Consider the following 20367-nt stretch of genomic DNA (forward strand, 5'->3'; position numbering starts at 1 on the left):
ACGGGACCCGGAGAAGGCAAACTGTGGGACCTAATCGGCCACTGGGATTCGTGCGGCAGAAGACGGTCCTGGAGGTATTCTGGTCCAATGCCATGTAGGGCTTTAAAGGTCATTATCAACACTTTGAATTGTGACCGGAAACTGATCGGCAGCCAATGCAAGCCACGGAGTGTTGGAGAGATGTGGGCGAGCCTAGGTAACCCCACGATAGCTCTTGCGGCCGCATTCTGCACGATCTGAAGTTTCCGAACACTTTTCAAAGGTAGCCCCATGTAGAGAGTGTTGCAGTAGTCGAACCTCGAGGTGATGAGGGCATGAGCGACTGTGAGCAATGACTCCCTGTCCAGATAGGGCCACAACTGGTGCACCAGGCAAACCTGGGCAAACGCCCTCCTCCCCACAGCCAAAAGATGATGTTCCAAAGTTAGCTGTGGATCGAGGAGGACGCCCAAGTTGCGGACCCTCTCCGAGGGGGGCAATAATTCCCCCCCCCAGGGTAATGGACGGACAGATGGAATTGTCCTTGGGAGGCAAAACCCACAGCCACTCCAAGACCAATAAATAATAATAATTTATTAGATTTGTATGCCTTCCCAAACAAAGAATTATAAGCTCTTACCCGTGTTCGGTTAGATTAAGAGTTACTGGCCCTCCATGCTTGCTCTAGGCATCTCTTCTGGTGTTTCATCCCCTGGAGTTCCTCAGTAAACCAAGGAGGTCTCCAGGGTCTACTACCTTGGAGAGGCCGCAAAGGCACAATCTGGTCCATAGCCTCTGATGCAGCTTTATTCCATGCCACCACCAGAGACTCAGCTGGGCTGCAGACAAACGAGTCAGGAATATCTCCAACCTCCCTCTGAAACCCTTCTGGGTCCATTAGGTACCTGGGGGTGGAACCTCCTAATTGGCTCCACCTCCCTGCGATGGGGGATTGGTCGGTCAAAATCCAGCATCAGCAGGGAGTGATCTGACCATGACAAGGGCATGGTGACTATACCCCTTAAAACCAGATCATTTCTCCACTGCTCCGAGAGAAATACCAAGTCGAGTGTGTGACACCTTCTGAGTCAGACCCTGAATTACTTAGGTCAGGCCCATGGTTGTCGTGGAAGCCATGAACTCCTGCGTCACCTCTGAGGCTTCATCGGGTGACGGTAAATAAAAGTCCCCCAGGATTGCAAGCCTGGGGAACTCCATCGCCATCCCGGCTACCGCCTCAAGTAGCACAGGCAGGGCTGTTGCAACATAGCTGGGAGGCAGGTATGTTAACAGCAAGCCCAACTGAATCTCTAAGTCCAATCTCAAGAGGAGAGACTCACACCCGGCAATCTCTGGAGCAGGGACCCTGTGAGGGCTTAAAATCTCCCAGACAATGCTCACCACTCCCCCACCCCTTCCTTGGTGTCATGGCTGATGCAAGACCAGAAACCCATCTGGGCATATTTCTGAGAGAGGAAGACCTTCTTCGCGTCGCAGCCAGGTTTTGGTCACACAAGCCAGGTCAGCCCTCTCCTTCAAGAGTAGATCTCGGATCAAGGGGGCCTGGTTTGCAACTGACTTGGCATTGAGTAGCAGCAGCCTGAAACTAGGGCCCTGACTACCTCTGACACCAGTTACATGGGATGAGACTAAGGGGCCAGAAAGAGGAATCGCTTTCAAACAGTGAGTCCTCATTCCCCGCGAGCGGCCTACTCCTTGGCTCCCGCTGTACCTGCCTGTTGTCCCTTTTCCTTCTGCTTTTCCCAGCGTTAGGGCCTTCTTTAAGGAGCTAGGTATTTTGAATGATGTGTCTGAAGTAGCATAATTTGAGCATGGCCATTTGCACCTGAAATAAGAACTCTAAATTGATTTGTTTGCTGACCCTTTTGTTGGCTTTCTTGTCTGTCCATGGTGTTTTCAGGAATTCTCTAATGGTCCACATTTACTAGAACCCAATAAAAATGATCAAGGACATTTGCAGAAGGCAAGGGAAGTAACATATCATTTTAGTCTCCTTCCTGGGGATACTTATCTACATCCTCTGTCTATACACTAGCACTTTCAGGTACATTTGGAGCTGAGAATTCCCCTCACACATAATGCTTATGTTTTTAACCATATTTCCTTAAAGACGTCTATTGAGCTAGTTGACGTATATCATTAGGTTGTGGCTCATAGGCTGGATTTATATGTCATGTCAAACCAGCGTATGACAGATCTAGCCCATGGGCCGCGAGTTTGATAGCCCTGCTCTAGAGATGTGCTCTTGAGGCTGAGATTGGAGAATGTAAAGATGATAGATATTAGCTACAGAAAGACAACTGCAACAGGTCTCCTTCCTCCTAGAGAAGTTTACACAAATCATCAACCTATATACCTAAGACTAGCCCAATATTTATGTTAACTGACATCTCCAAAATTTGTAAGAGCCTTATTGCCTTAACACTTCTCTGAAAATGCTCAAGGGGAGGAGATTTAGAATTATTCCTTAAGTGGTTAGGCATTATCCTTTAGATGCTAAAGCCTTGAAACCACAATGTATGAGTTTAGTTTTATGCTATAAGTGTTACAAAAATATCATCTTTTACTTCATAATCCCATCAACAAAATTCTCAAAATGCACTGAAATTTCTTTTATTTGGAATATTTATTTTTGTCAAAAAATATATCAGTTTTTCTAAAAGATGCAAAAATGGTTTTGTAGACTATAAAATTCAGCAAAGTTTAAAGAGCTAATAATAGTACATGTTGTGTTATTACTGTTGTCAACACCATATGTTTTGTTATTCCATATTGGATGGCCAGTGGCTGTCATAACAAGTTTATCAATCATTCATTGTTGAATAATAGAATAAATATATATTTATGTCTTTTCTTCTGCAGTATTCTGGATCCTCCTCATGGCTTTTGAAGTGGGCATCTCCTCATACCCTTTCTTTGTTTGTCTTTTAACAAAATCTGAAGTTGTAGGAGCAATTTTGGGATTTCTTTACACAGGAGCTTGGTAAGCAGGATTTTAACAAGACTCATGAATGACAGTGAGTCTCAGAGCAGTAGTGGGAATCAATTCTTCATATCACAGGGAGAATTACAATAAAGTAATTTCATACTAAAAATATTAGTCTAGAAATGACTTTTTAAGTGAGTAGAACTGTGGATATTCTTCTAGATCTTAACTTCCAGAAATAATCACAATATACTATGAAGCAGGGATATTAAATCATAGGTTAGATTTTTAAAAATACAGTGATACCTCATCTTACAAACACCTCGTCATACAAATTTTTCGAGATACAAACATGGGGTTTAAGATTTTTTTGCCTCTTCTTACAAACTATTTTCACCTTACAAACCCAAGCCGATGCCACTGGCATGCCCCGCCTCCGAACTTCTGTTGCCAGCGCGCCCGTTTTTGCGCTGCTGGGATTCCCCTGAGCATCCCCTCCATGGGAAACACCACCTCCAGACTTCCGCTTTTTTGCGATGCTGCAGGGAAATCCCAGCAGTGCAAAAATGGGTGCTTCGCTGGCAATGGAAGTTTGGAGGTAGGGTTTCCCAGCGAGGGGAGCCTTAGCGAAGTCACAGCATTACAAAAACATGGAAGTCCGGAGGTGGGGTTTTGAGGACTTCCGTGTTTTTGTGATGCTGCAATTTCATTGATGTTCCCTTCACTGGGAAACCCCACCTCCGGACTTCCGTTGCCAGCGAAGCGCTCATTTTTGCGATGATGGGATTCCCCTGCTGGGATTCCCCTGCAGCATCGCAAAAACACAGAAGTCCGGAGGTAGGGTTTCCCATGGAGGGGAGCCTCAGGGGATTCCCAGCAGCGCAAAAACGGGCGCTTCGGCTGGCAAAAGGGGTGAATTTTGGGCTTGCACGCATTAATCGCTTTTCCATTGGTTCCTATGGGAAACATTGTTTCGTCTTACAAACTTTTCACCTTAAGAACCTCATCCCGGAACCAATTAAGTTTGTAAGACAAGGTATCACTGTACAATAACTAAACGTCTAAAAGTTACAAATCAAAAGAGGAAGAAAACCTTGAAATAAAAAATTCTGAATCTCAGAATTGGATGTGAGTTTCAGAGTTGTTCTGAGTTTATAGTAGTTACACATCTAATTATCAGGGGGTGAAATCCAGCAAGTTCTGACAGGTTCTGGAGAACCGGAAGCAGAAATTTTGAATCGTTCAGAGAACTGGTAAATACCACCTCTGCTTGGTCCCAGAGTGGGGTGGGAATGGAGATTTTGCAGTATCCTTTCCCTGTCACCAAGCCACACCATGTCCACCAAACCATGACCACAGAACCTGTAATAATTTTTTTGGGATTTCACCACTGCTAAATATGTATAAGCTTTTTTTGATCTCAGCAAAATAATTGGAAGAACTATTGTTTGCTATCAAACTAAAATCCTTAATAATTTATTTTAGGTACTATCAGTACCTCCAGATCTACATTTTACTTCCCCTGCTCTTAAACTTGAGAATCAGACTGCTCTTTTCTGGAGAATCAGGCAAGGGCAAAAGGCTTTCAGGTTATGAACTAAACATTCATGGTGGGGAATGATCGGGAGTAGGTTCTTACTTACCTCGCTGCTGGTTCACTTCCTCCCGCATTCTGTGTCCATGTTGGCTATTTTTTTTATCTGTAGTAAAAAATTACAGATAAATAATTTTTTTTTACAGATAAAAAAATAGCCAACATCCTAAGAAACCCCAAAGACAATAAGCAGCTAGAAAACCAGGGAGTTTATCAAATACCGTGTAAAATCTGCCCAGCCACATATATTGGACAAACTAACAGGAGAGTAAATGCATGTGTTGCAGAACATAAGAATGCATTAAGGAAAAAAGAAAAAACCTCCTTCCTTTTTCAACACTTCAAAACTACAGGACATGAAATTGATTTTGACAGTACCAAATTAATTTCCAAAACAGAACACTACAGCAAAAGAATAATCATGGAAGCCATCGAGATAGAAAAACATCCCCAAAATATGAACAAGTGGGATGATACCTCCCGCCTACCAGACATCTGGAAACCAGCCCTCAAACGTATCCCAGCCATAGAAACTGAAACCAGACTCAGAACACACATTGCAAAACAATCAAGTAGCCTGCAAGCTCCAACTACTCAGGATATCACGCCTAATCTACAACCATTAACTAATCAGCATACCTCAGTTACCTCAACGACCCCAGGTGTTACCCCACTGACTCACCAGGAAGTTTCTACACAGCAGGCAATTGCTGAGCCATCAAACCACACCCAGCCACCAGTATTTATAGAAGGAAGGCAGCTCAGGTCTCGCTGTGTTTGCCCTAGAACAAGGGCAGAAACACCAGTCTGAAGATGACGAGTGGGACCTCTTCGAAATGTCGCCAGAAATTTCCAAATCCTACACGGGAAGAAACCCGAATATACCAAGACCATCATACCTGTACCAGTGAAAATCTACGAAAACAAATATATATATATATATATATATATATATATATATATATATATATATATACACACACAGTAATACCTCATCTTACGAACTTAATTGGTGCCGAGAGGAGGTTCGAAGGTGAAAAGTTCGTAAGACGAAACATTGTTTCCCATAGGAATCAATGGAAAAGCGATTAATGCGTGCAAGCCCAAAACTCAGAAACCTGGAAGCCGGCCGCCACCACCGAAGGAGGCTTGAGCCTCCCTTTGCCCCACGCTGCTTCGCCCTGCCTGTTGTCCTGGGCGAAGTGCTGGGGGGAGGAAGTCAGGAAGGTCCTCCTGCTCCCCCCCCAGTGAAAAACACAAAGACGGTCTGCCGCTGCCCGCTTGAGCCAGGATGACAGGCAAGGGCGAAGCAGCGCTCGGCAAAGGAAGGCTGAAACCGCCGGCAGCTGTCCTTTCCCCAGCAGAACTTTCCAATCATATTAGCTGTTAATTCCTGAAATTTTCTACTCAGATTTCATCAATAATACAGAAATCAGTACAGAAACAGTACAAAGTGATGAATGACGTTGATGTTGGATCTGATTTGAATATGGTGCATCAAAGGTTTGGCTTAACAAATAGTACAGATATGCACCATATACAGTGGTACCTCTATTTAAGAACCTGATTAGTTCCATGATCAGGTTCTTAAGTAGAAAAGTTTGTAAGTAGAAGCAATTTTTCCCATAGGAATCAATGTAAAAGCAAATAATGCGTGCAAACCCATTAGGAAAGAAATAAAAGCTCGGAATTTGGGTGGGAGGAGGAGGAAGAGGAAGAAGAAGAAGAAGAAGAGGGGGATAGTTGCTGCTGAAGGAAGAAGGTGAGGAGGGGGAAATAAAAAAATCCAAAATTTCAAGGCTTAAAAAAAAGAGGGACTCGAAGCGACGAGGGGGAGCACGCGCCTCCCATACACCCGGTGCGAGGTTGCTTCCCATACACTGCACCAGAGAGAGAAACCCAGAGGGGGGAACCTCCCACTCCTTTGACCAAAAGGTGGCTACTGCTGCTACGTCCTTCCTCTTCCTTCCCATGCTGAAGAGCTCCCCTCTCTTCACGCTTGCTCACCGGCGCCTTTCCTTCACTGTGGTGACTCCTCGGTTTGGCTGAAGCCAAGTTGGTCTGGCCAGGGCAAAGCGCCCCCATTTGCCTTTCCATGCCAAGACGCTCCAGGAGGCAACATTGTGCCGGGTGTATGGGAGGCAGTGCGAGGGAGTCATCGCAGCAAAATGGTTTATTCCCTCCAAGCGCCCAGAGAAAGGAAAACACTCCATTCGCTCTGGGCTGCCCAGAGTGAAGGGAGCGTTTCTTTTCTCTCGGCACTGGCAGAGGTTTATTCCCTCTCCAAGCGCCCAGAGGAAGGAAAATTCTTTGTTCGCTCTGGACTCTCAAGGCCTCCTTAAGCGCCACCGAAAGGCTCCTCTGGCAGCCCAGAAAAGCTCGAGATGGCTGGGATTAAAGGGGGAATGGCAGGAAACTGGCCGGGCCTTTGTGCCACTCTCAAATTTCCTGGGGAATTTTTCTGGGCTCACGTTCTTAAGTAGAAAATGGTTCTTAAAAAGAGGCAAAAAAATCTTGAACACCTGGTTCTTATCTAGAAAAGTTCTTAAGTAGAGGCGTTCTTCGGTAGAGGTTCCACTATTTATGTATTCTATAACTTCAACTGCCAGTTTATGAAACTAATAACTCCATGTATTTTATAGGGCAGCTGCCATGATTTTTGACCTTTTAGATTGTTATGATTCAGACGAGGTATGTATTTATTATTTACAATTATTTGCTGGCAGAGGCACTGTAGGCTAGTCTTTCACTGTTTCCAGGGCAGGCCCATTGACAAAATCTAAGCACCCCATGGGCTGTAAGTCAAAGACCCCTGACTTAAGGTATTCAGTGCATCAATCTAATAAAAGTTTAGCAGATTTAGCAGGTTACTGGTTTGCTGCTGGAAGAAAATCCTCTGAGCACGAGGCACAAAAAAACCTGGTGTAATCTAATGGGCCTATAGAAAATCTATTGTGCTTTCTATGCATGAGGAACAAGTGCTCAACAAAAAGTATATGGATTGGGTATACTGAGGAAGGCAATAATATTGAAGAAGTAATAGAAAGTCATGAAATCTCTCCCCGCAGATGAGTGTTTGACAGGACTTACTAAATGAATGGAGCTATAAATACTGACTGAATTCCTAATACAGTAGTACCTCTAGATACGAGCTTAATTCGTTCCAGAAGGGAGCTTGTATGTCGAACAACTCGTATCTGGAACAAATGGCTTTAGACTTTGTTTTTCCCCTCCGAGATAACCAGAAGCAAGGATTCTTGCGCCACCTAGTGGACGCTCGGCTCGTATCCCGAATTTGAGCTCGTGTCTCGAAAAGAAATTTCTCTCCCCTCGTGGCTCATATCTTGGAATACTCGCATGTGGAGCAGCTCGTATCTAGAGTTACTACTGTACGTAATAATTGACTATTAGTGAAGTATTAGTCAGCAATGTCTCTGAGATGTGTACAACTATGCATGTACCTATCCTTGCCTCCCCTGGGTCCAAACTTGGATGTACATGAGTTGGATTACAACTTCCCATGTCTGCCAATAACATGTCTTCACTTATGCTGGCTGAAGAAGATGGGAGTTTTTAATCTAACAAATCTTGAGGATTCCAGATTTGGCAAAGCTGTACCATACTCTTCCAGCATGTAAGTTTGTTCTCCATGGTTGAGTTTGCACAAAGATAGATCATTGTTCCATCAGCTTGCTATTATTTATGCTCACTGGCAAGATCTTTCCCATTAGACACCAAGATTAGAAGTCTTTGTGACTGAATAAAGTCTTTCTCCTAAAGACCCAAGATTTCTGGTATGAACCTCAAGTCAAGTTTCAGCGTTCATGACAATTAATTTATTGCATAACTAAAAATGAATTTACACAGGGAAGGAAGAAGAGTGGATCATCTATAACTTTGTTGGTAATTCTGCTTTCCCTGCATAGATTTTTGGAAAGTACAGCGAGCTAATTGTGGCGTTGCCATCCTTGCTGTTCCTGTTCCTTCTACTAGGACGTTTTCTTTTTAATTTTGTGAAAGCAGTGAGACTTTCAACTGTACAGAACCAAAATGTGAGTATTTATAGCAGCATTGAAGCCCTCTCTTTTGATTACTTCATTTGGATTAATTGATTGTACTCCAATGAGATGAAAGTTTTTTAATTGCAATTTAAGTCAAACCTAGAAAAAGAATTGTGAAATAAGCTTAATATTAAATCAGACTCACTGATTTAAGAAATGAGAAAATGTCTGGCAATCATATCCTTTTCTTATTATTTTGGCCATTTAAAGTACTAGTTAAAAGATGCTTGCTTCCACAAGACTTTGGAAATGGAGATTATGCGTCACCTATTATCTGCTAGTTTCACTGTTTTTAATGAATATTATTGGGGTTTTCTGGATTTATTTAGATTTATTAACTGCTTAGAGAAGTGCAGTTGTGACCATCTACAATCACAGTAAAATAAAATTAAGATAACTAAAAATTCCCCTGCCTAAAATCAGTATTGTGACCATAGAAATTGTGACATTTTACTTTGAAAATAATAAAAAATATTAAAAAAAAGAAAAGAAATTGTGACATTTCAAATTTGGTCAAATATTTCCACATTTTTTGAAGACTTAATAACCAATTTCCATAGTCAAGCATTCTCATGTCTTCTAAGGTTTAACCATACTCTCCAATTCTTGACAGTTTTCCGAGCCTTACAGATTAGTGTTTCTCGTGCAGACTGGGAAATTCTCGAGGTTGACTACAGAATGGTGTCTCTATTATCTGTAGTTCTGAACATGTTCAAAATATTAGCGTTGGCCCACTTGAAAGCCATCACAGATCAGCTGCTAGACTCCTTGAAATTTGCCTACCATGTGTAGCACTTATCCTCGTAAGGGTTGCTGGATTCTGGGTTCTTCCGGCCCTCTTTGTCTGGCTGCCAGTCCCTCTCGGTCCCTCTCTGATGTACCTCTATTTTCCAGGGTCACACAATGGGGTGTTGGTTAGTCTCCTCTCAGCAGGTAGGTCATGTTGGCTGGTTGGAGCTTCTTCTTCTTTCTCTCACTTCATCCTCTTTTGAACTGCCTGCTGGGCTCTCCTTCAGTCTCATTATTAATTATATATTAATTATCTCTAAGCAATAATAGTTCTATGCTTCTCTATCCTGTGCTTACATTGCAAACATTATTGTCAATGTACAAGGTGTAGGAATAAGGAAATATCTCAAATAATGCTTGTGTTAACCTATATTTTGTGTTTATATATTTATATAGATGTATTTTATAACAAGCATGTGCCAGGAAATTTTATAATAGCCTTGTCAATGAGAATATTTCATTCATTCAGGTCTAGGATGTGTTATTTGAGTGTTTCTTTTATTTTTTTTGAGCAATATATAATAACCTCACTTTTGGCATTATTACAAAGAAGATACTCTACGATTCCCCTGGAAAAATGTATCTTCTCTTGTACAATAGTAGGACATTGAAATTAGGCCAGTAATCTAATATTTGCAGGGCTATCCAAAATGTTTACTTTCTGCATTCTTTCAACAATGCCCTGAATGGACAAGAAATTTTTATATGGCTTTTGATGTTAAACCTTCCCTAACACAGATAGTAGCAGCAGAAAAGATAAGAGACCAATTATTGAATTATTGCAAGGTCTCCCACAGTTATAATCCAGACTAGACATCCATTCTAATGTTTTTATTAGATGTTATAATCACACTCAGAAGCTTGTGGGTTCTCAGCTCATTGTGTCTTTGGTTTCCATTGCAGCCATTTTGGCTTTTGTGGCTTTAAGATCTACAGTACTGTACTTCCATAGCAGTTTCCTGAGTTCTTAGTTAAAAGCATAAGAAGTATGTTAAGGCACTTGTTATGCTCTAAATAAACAATTCAACCAGGGTCTAACCATGCTTTTTGTCAGTTATATGCACTAGCAGAAATAAACCTGGATTAATATTATGTATCCAATTTGATATTTTTAATCCCTAAAAGTTCGTGTCCCCTCTCTCTCTCTCACACACACACACAAACACATACGCTTTGTAATTCCTGGGGATATATGTAAAGATGTTTTACTTACAATACAGGACAAAGATTCTCTTATAGAAGAATACCAGTTGAAGTATGTCCAGCGGTTGCTGAGAAAGCCTGTGCTTGGGTGAGGATCATTTTGTCCTTGGAGACATTTTTGCTTTGACATATTCTGATAATTATTTTTTTCTTTTTTTTTCAGTGTCAGGTAATTGGCTGATACCATTATGAGCAAAATCTTTCTCTCAATAGAGCAATAGCTAGGCTCATATTCCATAATACGATAACATTAGTTGAAAAGCATCTGCAATCTTATGATTCTTAATGATTAACCAATGTATTCTGGCTTAAGGTTTGATTTGATTCAGTAGGGAAATCAAATGCAAATATCCCTGTGAGTGTATGGACTGTACTCCTCAAAAGCTTACCTTACAATAAATATATTAATCTATGAGCCTTTGGGATCCTCAGCAAAACCCACAATATCTTACTGGCAAAGTGTTGTGTTATTTTGAAGCTTTGATTCTTGGTGACCTTCCGGTGAAGAGAGAAATATTTTGAAAATGCTGCTTTATAGGAAGTTCTCAACTAATGACAGTAATTGGGATTGGAATTTCCATCACTGAGTCATGTGGCTGTAAAGCATGATATCATGTGATTGCATCGCTTCGAAATAACAATCCAGCACTCCCCACTCTCATCATTAAATGAGGATTGCAGGTTGTTGAGTGAGTCCCAAATGGACCAAAATCAGGCCAGAAAGCAAGCAAGATGTGGCGCAAGTACAGTGGGGCTGGGTGGCTTTTGCAGGGTGGGTGAATATATATATGAGTGGCCTGTGGAAGGAGAGGATGAGAATGACTTACCAGAGCCACCTACAACCTTCCCTACCATCTTCTCCATTGACTTTGCTTGTTGGAAGCTGGGAGGGAAGTTCACAAATGGAGATACTGTACAAAAATAATTTGGGGGAAAATAGAGCATGTTGGTCACCCATATCCTGTTCATTGTTCTCATTCATAAATTCCCATTGTACACAATTCAGTCACATAGAGGGATAAATACCCTCGCAATAAGGGTTCTGTTGATAGAACTAGGCCAAATAGCAATGAGAATTTCAAATTAAGAGAAATAAAAGAAATGGACTTTCTTCTATCATATGCAAATGCAAAGCAATTTTGGAGAATGCGCTGGTTTATTTTGTTACTGAACACTCCTATATTTTTATCTACCAACAGGAATCCCCAGAAAAACTGGTTTCAGAGAAAGTTATATCAATCGGACCCCTACTTTAAATTCCCCGGCAGATTAATCAGCACAATTGTTGTTATGTTCCTATGTCTTTACATGGTAAGGCAAGGCAGTGCATGATGCTTTCAACAAGGAAGTCACTGCTACTTTTGGTCTAATCAAATCATTTTTGAACTGAAAGCATTCTTGGGATCAGCTGTTATCTGTAGTCCAGAGAACAGGAATTCATAATTGAAGTGTTATAACGGTAGTGCATGCTATATTTTGCATGCTGAGCAAAATTCTAATATTTAAATCATCCCAAGTAGTAGAGCGAAGTGTCCCATTCTGTCCTTCCCAAAGTAGCATTTTGTTAGGACCATTCTGATTGGATGGTGGCGAAGTGTCCCATGTGGCCAAAAGGCTGTGGCTGAATGTGGATGTTTGTGATGAAAGGGCTGGGACGAATAGCTAGGGGCCTTTGGGCAAGGGAGAGAATGCAGCAGCCGATCAGCTGCAATGGAAGAAAGAGCTTCATCCAACTGGCGGAGGCAAAAAGTCCTAAACCCGCCTATGGGACACTTCTGCTTGCTCATGGCCACAACGGAGCAGGAGGCTCTGTGAAGCTGCCCTATATGCCTTGCTCCAGCTTACTTCAGGGCGCCACAGCCAGGCCATCCATGCCCCAACACCTGCCCTGCCTTGCAGCCACGGCACCAGCACGCTACTCGGCTTCCTGCTCTGTTGTGGCCGCAAGCAAGCAAAAGAAGTGGGCCAGTGGCCACGTTGGCTCCTGCGGCACATGGCTGCCAGAGGGCCATAGATGGCTCCGAGGTAAGACGATGCAGGACAGGTGGGGCAGCTCCATTCGGTGCCTTGCTTCATGGCCAGGACACCTTGAGCAACCAGACAGAATGAGGAGTCAGCTGGCTATGCAGTTTCTTAAACAGGTTTATTTGGGGAGTAGGTCTTATATTAGGTGCACATGTAAAACACGCTAGGGCTTATTTTCAGGATAGGTTTCATTTTGGGGGAAACTGAATAAGAGGATAAACTTGTAGAAATAGAACCTTGTTTGTTAAAGGAAAGATCAATTAGAAATTAATTTCTAGGTATATTCCTTTATAGCTTTAATCTTGGACTGTATTTGTTTATTTGTTTATTTGTTTATTTAGTCAGTCAGTCAGATTTCTATGCCGCCCTTCTCCGCAGACTCAGGGCGGCTTATAACAAAAGAATAAAATACAGTACAATATAATGAGTGAAACCTAACGTAACACTAAAACTAATAATTAAAATCCCAATAGTATAAAAAATATTCATTCAACAACCATCAAACAATCACATCCGGACCTGAGCAAGATGCAAGGCTCAACAGCCCCGAGCCTGCCAACAGAGGTAAGTTTTTAGAGCCTTGTAAAAGGCCAGGAGGATGGGGATGGTATGGATCTCTGGAGGGAGTTCATTCCAGAGGGCCGAGGCAGCCACAGAGAAGGCTCTTCCCCTAGGCCTCGCCAGCCAGCATTGCTTAGCTGATGGGACCTGGAGAAGGCCAACTGTGTGGGGAATGACCAGCCGCTGGGATACGTGAGGTAGTCACGTATAATGCTATTTGTTGCATATTAAGTTCATCCATCAAGCCAAGCAACATTTGTTTTAAAAATGCTTTGCTGAATAACCATATTTCTTATATTTGACAGTCACAATTATTTGGCTTTATGTAACAGTTAAGACACAAACTATACTGTATCTTAATATTACGGTATATCTTGTATTAATATAAACTACATGAACGCAACAAAGTTAAGTTATTTACTGAAGTAGCACAGAAACAATTCCTATATAAACATTCTGCCTGCCCACCAACCAGGATAGTCTGGGGAGATGCAGTAATTATGATACTCCGTCAGCTTGTCTTGCCACATCTTTTCCTGTCCTTGGTCAGGTTATAGAAACAAGGAAAAGGGAAAAAATGCCTTCCCCTTTTTTGCTAATCATGGACCACAAGGGCAGAATGAGCCTATCTGGAGAGAGATAGGTTTCATGACACGTACAAAGAAAAATTGGCATCAAAAGTATATTTGTAAACTAGTCTTCAGAGTATGTTAACAGTGAATAAAAATAAACATTACAGTTGAAGAAAGGATTAGGTTCCAGGACGGGAAATATGAACAAAGGAATATTTCTCTTAATCAAGAAAGGAAATTTCATCTAAGATGGTGAATCCAGAGAAGAAGCTAGCTTTGCATGATTTGCCTTGAACACAAACAAAATAAAATCAAGAGTGATGACAAGCAATCAAGTTACTTATTACTTTTAGAAGTCTGCATTGGTTCCCTTCCTGTGATCTGGGAAATACGGGGTGGAGGCAGTTAAAATCTAATTCTTCCTTTGCACATAGTGAATCTGTGCTTCTGAAAGAAATATATATATATAAAATATCCAGCAAATTCCTCCCTTGCTATTTAACCTTAACAGATGGGAGCCCTTCCTGTTGAGGGATTTAGCTAAAAGATCTCCCCCAACTTAAATTACTATAGGTATCTACAGGTCAATTGTGAATTTATTTTGATCTAATAGGAGTCCCTAAAAGTATCTACTATTATCTTACAGTTTTCATTTCAGACATTTTTATCCATCATTATCTTTCATTTCTCTTCCAGTTTATTGCGATTGAATTTATTTTAATTAATGCGATTATCAGAAAACTTAAAAACCTGCCTGATGGCCTACTTGATTTAGATTTGGGAGACGATTCATTGGTCCAACGCTCTGAAGAATTTATTCGTGTGTTAGAAGGTAAAGACATAATATTTTATGGCTATAGCATTACTTTTCCATGAATGGTGTAATGTACCAGTTGCATTGAAAAAGAGAATGACAAACTTCTAATAATGTTGTCCCTAAATAAAAGCCTGATAGTGCTTGAAGACAAAAGAAACAGCCAACAGCTCTTTTATACCCATTCTTTCTTTCCTCAATGGGAGGAGAAACAGCTAGATTGGAAAATTGAACCTCAAATCTCCAAAATTGATCTTGAACAAAAGAAACTTCTCCTTTGTGCAGAATCATCATCTTTGTGGAACCCAGCATGGTTTGCTAAGCTGAATAAAGTAAAAGGAGAAGGCCACAATTTCTCCAGTAAGGTAGAAAAATGGGTTCTCAGGAGGCAATGTTATATTTTCCATTGGCCTTCTCAGAGGCTTCAGTTGATGATTAGGTAGACTATGTTATATAGTCATTATTTCTAAGTGTGTGTGTGTTTGTGTATAAAATGTGAATATCATAAGTTCATAGTCCTGTGCTCTGGTTAGTGATAGACAGCACCCCAAATATAAGGTAAATTCCTCTCCTAAAGTTTTCCCATCCAGATTTCCTACTGTATTAGCATTTTTCAGCTGGAAAGAAGAGGGTGTATTCTTTTTTCAATATCCATGCTGGCAAGGAATAATTAAAATTATTATTATTATTATTGTTGTTGTTGTTGTTGTTATTATTATTATTAATAATAATAATAATATTAATATTATTAATAATAATAATGACTAATACTGGTGGCACAAGAACAGGCCATTAGAACAAATGCTGTCAGGGCTTCCGGGTTATGGCAGGGCACCCCCTTGACCCCCCAGAGGCTCGGAGGCTCAAGGCCCTGGCTAGGCCTACAGGCCTGCAAGGCCTACCAGCCCCTTTCCCCCGGGCCAACTAAGGCCAAAAGGAGGAGGAAAGAGCCCCTCAAAGAGGGAAAAGGAAGGCTCCCCAAGTGGGAATTCCTAGCCCCTTCTCACCCCCACCGCAATCAGAAAACAAGGCCTACAGGCCCGAAGTCTCGGCCTCTTAAAATGGCCGACGCCACGAGGCCCTTTTAAAATGGCCGCTTCTTCAGTTAACCCCAGCCGGGTGTTCGCCTGCTCATTGTCAAGGGTGAAAAGGAAGCCCCGAGCCTGCACAGCTCCTTTTATAGGGCTGGCAGGCTCCGCCCCTGGCAACATCATCAGCAATGGCTGATGACCAGGCATGGCTGGGATCTCGCGTAATCTCACGAGATCCTGGCCACAAAATGGTGGCATGCCATGAGGTCGCCCTGCAGCAAATCCGGGCCTGAGGTAAGTCGCTGGCCAGGTATTCTCAGGAAGTACAGCCTCTTCTGTGCCTTTTTCACAAGCATGTTAATATTCACAGTCCATGAGAGGTCCTATGAGATATGAGTACCCAGAAATTTAATACTACTAACCCCAAGAAATCTTAAACCCCAGGTTCGTATCTCGAAAAGTTCATATGATGAGGGGTTCATAAGATGAGGTAACACTGTATAAGGTAATTACTTACTTGCACCAGAAATTTCTGCTATTTAGCTATAGCTATTAGGCTGGTTTATTTTTTTACTTACAAAATGACTAACAAATGTTCAACAGAACTGTTTTTGTCAGATATCCTTGGTCTTTGAGGTAATAGATAGTCTTATACTAGGTGAATACAGTTCAGATAGAAAAATATAATTGCCTTTCAAAACTTATGGCTGTAGCGTTGACCTGAAAATAAGTTATAAGTTATAGCTGACCAAGAATCTTTTTTCCCTTAGTAGGTTTCATTCCCTAAAAGACTCAGGTGTTTGTTTGTGTTTTCTAGCATTCGTAAGGTGTTTAGAAATGATTACAACAGCAGCAGCAGAAGAGCAAATAAAGGCAATAGAAATGATTAGGACATTAGAATAGTTCTCTGTTTTTATCTTTGTGTGAAAACAAGTAAAAGAAGTCATGATTTTGGATGGCTTTGATTACAAGTAGTCCTTGACCAATTGTCCATTCACAGTTATGATGGCCTTGTAAAAAGTGACTTGAACTATACTCACACTTAGGACTGTCACTTCATCCTTGTACTTACATTACCATTATTTGGGTGATTGGCACCTGACTCGCATTTGTGACTGAGTGCAAAATCCTGCGGTTATGGAATTCTGGGATGTAATAATGATAACAACAACCACAGCCACAACAACAACAACAGAGTTGGAAACCCAGAATATGAACTGATAGCTGTGGAACTGATCCAGGACTTCTTTTCTTCTGATCATTCAGACCTTTCTTAATTCTAGAGATTGATTAAGTAGTTTTGCATTTATAAAGTCACATTTATGTTATAGTGTAGATTAGGGCTCTCCAAATGTAGCAACTTTTAAGACTTGGGGACTTCAAGTCCCAGAATTCTACAGCCACCCATGATGATAAATTTGCCAAGTTTGGAAACTCCTGGTCTGGATAAATGAGGAGACTTATACAAACATTTACAACAGCATTTACATTATTTATATTTATTAAATTCTGTCATTCTTCGATGACTAATTAGTGTACTCTTTATTTGTCTTATTACCTGTTCTGCCTGACTGGCTGAGCAATGTGTAATAGTCCAATGAAAAGAAATCAAACACACACGTGCTTTGCTAAGCAGCAAACTTGTATTAGATAAACAAAAATAGCTTACTCAAAAAACAGTTCTTAATGTCCGAAAAACAATGCAAGGCTTACTTCAGCTGCATACAAAAAAACCACAGGGAAAAACAAACAAAGACAACCTGGAATGAACAAAGACATTTCAGGAGTCCTTTTGAACCTTTGGAAGCGAACAGCAAGTCCCAGAGTTTTCACCTCCCACTTGTCTGACAAATCTGGGTTGAAAACTCCAACGGCACAGAAACTTCGAAGCAGGAACCACAAAACAACACAGATAAACAGCCACAGTTTGCCTTGGCCCCTGTTCCCTTTTTATCCCTTTAGCCCTCATTAAGGGAACTACACCCAGCCCAGGTGCTCCTATAATGACTTATAATACTTCTTAAAGCGATCCCTCCGTTGCATAGCTCTTCGGTTACATAAATCAATATATTGCTCTGCAGACGAACTGAGCGAGGACAAACTGTCCGAGGGACTGCAAGCCAAATCCCCTGGGCTGTCTGCTGAATCCTCCTGGCTCTCTGCCACATCTTCCTGGCTCTCTGCCACATCTTCCTGGCTGCCAGCCAGGCTCTCACATTCACTTTGTGCCGCATCTCTCCCATCTGTGGGAGCAATGGCTTGCCCAGGCCCAAACACAACATTACCCATGCTGCAATCAAATGGGATACATTGAACTTTGATGACAGTTGGTCCACAGATACCAGTGAGTTTCTACAACTGAGAGTGAATTTGGATTTTAATGTGTCTAGACCTACCCCAATAGCTGGCAAACTACACCCGCTAGCTACAATTGTTCAGAATGTTAAATATTTACACCTATTCTAAACATTAACATTGGTGAATAAAGTCTTTAAAGTCATTGGTGAATAAAGTCTTTATCTATAACAAAAACCAAACATTATAACATTTCAAAATTATAAAAAGACACAGGCAGTTAGTTTATTTCCTTGAATAGAAATTGAAAAGAGACTGAATAATGTTTATAGACTCTTTAGAAATTTTGTATTTTACCATGACTAGCTCTCTAGACCAGTGTTTTTCAACCAGTGTGCTGTGGCACACTAGTGTGCCGTGAGACATGGTCAGGTGTGCCGTGGGGAAATTAAACATGGGTCCCCAAACTACCATTCCTACCAGGATATCCCGTTTGTGTTCATCGAAACAGGCCCAGGTTTCACATTGAGTATAAATACTTTTAGAAACTATATTATTAATTATATGTATAATATGTACTGTGTTAGAGTGTCATTTTGTGTCATTTTGGTTGGTGCTGTGCCCCAGGATTTTATAGATGTAAAAAATGTGCCGCGGCTCAAAAAAGGTTGAACATCACTGCTCTAGACTATGGCGAGGAGTATTTTGAGGGCATCATCTCTGAATTAAGATTATGTTGTTTGTTTTACAGGTGTTTGGATTTTTACTACTGTTCTTGCTTCTGCCACATGTGTTGGATATGCATTTAACATCTTAATCTGCTACAGGTACTAATATAGAGTAAGCAACTCTTGTATAGATGTAACATTGATGCTGTGATTAGGTGACTGAAAATATCTCTGGTACTTGCTCAGTTTTGTAAAAAGTCATGAATAGTATCATTTTCACACTGTATCTTCCACTATTTACAAGAAGCTAATATATCAGCATAGATAATAGTGGATAGTAATTGGTGTGGAATAAGGGCATTATAAAAACGGGAAGATTGTTCATTCTTTCATTCAACAACCAACCTTTCATAATTCAAACCTATTTGCTCAATTATATATTTTATCTTAATCAAGAAATGTATCATATATTTTATTTCTCATATTAATACATTTTTCAATGACCACCTGAAGAAAACAAAATATGGTTCCCAAATATTGCTCATTGTTCCTTTTTTGGTTAGAATTCTGCCAATAGTACCAAATAATGGTCTATTTCAGAACATCTAGTTACCCGTAATAGACTTCGTTAAGTCTCCAATCGTTCAAATTTTTGATTCATTCCTTTTCATAGGTATCAATATATTTTATGGAAGTGTTTGTACTATCTTTATCCCAGAGGTGGGTTCCTCCCAGTTCAGACTGGTTCGCCAAAACTAGTAGCAACCTACTGGTGACATCACGATGATGTCACGGAACCAATTATGTTGCTGCCAGTCATCTTTTATTTGGAATTTTTTGGGATTTTTCTTTTAATTGGGGGATTTTTTTCCCTGGGTTTTGTTTTCTTCTGCACATGCACAGAAACTGAGTTTCCAACACTGTGAATGCGTTGCCATCTTGTTTCCAGCTTTTTTGGGGAGGGGATTGGTTTTCTTGGCACTGCGCGTGCATGTGCCTACAAGGTGTGCCCACACAATGTGGGAGGAAGCGAACCAGCAGCAAGGTAAGTTAGAAACCACCCCTGCTTTATGCGTATATATACATTTATATTTATATCTTTTTGCTCCTAGAAAACAAATTAAACTGTTGAGAGCAGGCAAAAGGTACCTACTTGTGTCAGAATCTATGAAAGTGTCATCTTCTCAAAGCGTGGTGAGTTTTCAGAACTCAAAAAAGTACTACTGATTGGGGGTTTGGGCTACAAGGCAAAATAAAGCATAAATAATTATAATGGCCTTTTATTTAGGAAAGTTATGGAAAATGTGCATGGAAGAAAGCAAAAGTAGCTCTTAATGTTAGCCAAAAATGTGACAGGACGTGCAAAATACAACATGCTCAAAGCATGTTAATCTTCATATGTATAATGACCAGGGTTCACTGAGTTCAAAAGAGTAGCTCATAGCCAATGCAACCATTTTGACTTGGAAGCAATGTGTTATTGTTAGAAAGCACTGTTTATCACCTGCCCTGCCAGAGCTGAAATTTCTTCAAACCATCTTCAAAATCAAAAATATAATTCTGAAGTTACCAGTCTATCAATCAACTCATGCCAGATAGTTTTTTTTCAAAGGGGGACATATCAGGCATGATTTTGTTTTTAGTTTAGATGGGGGTTTTTTTATACTCCATGATTGTCTAGGCTCAGTTCCAGCTCGGGGAGGATCTTAAAACTTTGAATTTCATATTTAAGAGGAAACATAACTTCGTAATGTTCTGGCCTATTTCTGAAATTCTGAAATCTGGTCCCCAGAACCACAACAACTCCTCCTTGACCAAATTCTGCTTC

General features: G+C 40.9%; 1 protein-coding gene across 1 annotated transcript in view; it reads left to right on the top strand.

Moving 5' to 3' along the window:
- LOC139159541 (stimulated by retinoic acid gene 6 protein-like) overlaps positions 1-20367 on the top strand; it is a 52073-nt gene that overhangs the window by 21285 nt on the left and 10421 nt on the right. Inside the window, exons 5-12 of the mRNA XM_070736851.1 lie at positions 2863-2983; positions 7163-7211; positions 8447-8572; positions 10591-10661; positions 11773-11884; positions 14428-14563; positions 18623-18698; positions 19652-19733. Coding sequence (XP_070592952.1) covers positions 2863-2983; positions 7163-7211; positions 8447-8572; positions 10591-10661; positions 11773-11884; positions 14428-14563; positions 18623-18698; positions 19652-19733 — 773 coding nt within the window. The remainder of the gene's footprint in view (positions 1-2862; positions 2984-7162; positions 7212-8446; positions 8573-10590; positions 10662-11772; positions 11885-14427; positions 14564-18622; positions 18699-19651; positions 19734-20367) is intronic.

Source organism: Erythrolamprus reginae, chromosome 2 (assembly GCF_031021105.1).
Source record: "Erythrolamprus reginae isolate rEryReg1 chromosome 2, rEryReg1.hap1, whole genome shotgun sequence".
In the NCBI taxonomy this organism is placed as follows: Eukaryota; Metazoa; Chordata; class Lepidosauria; order Squamata; family Dipsadidae; genus Erythrolamprus; species Erythrolamprus reginae.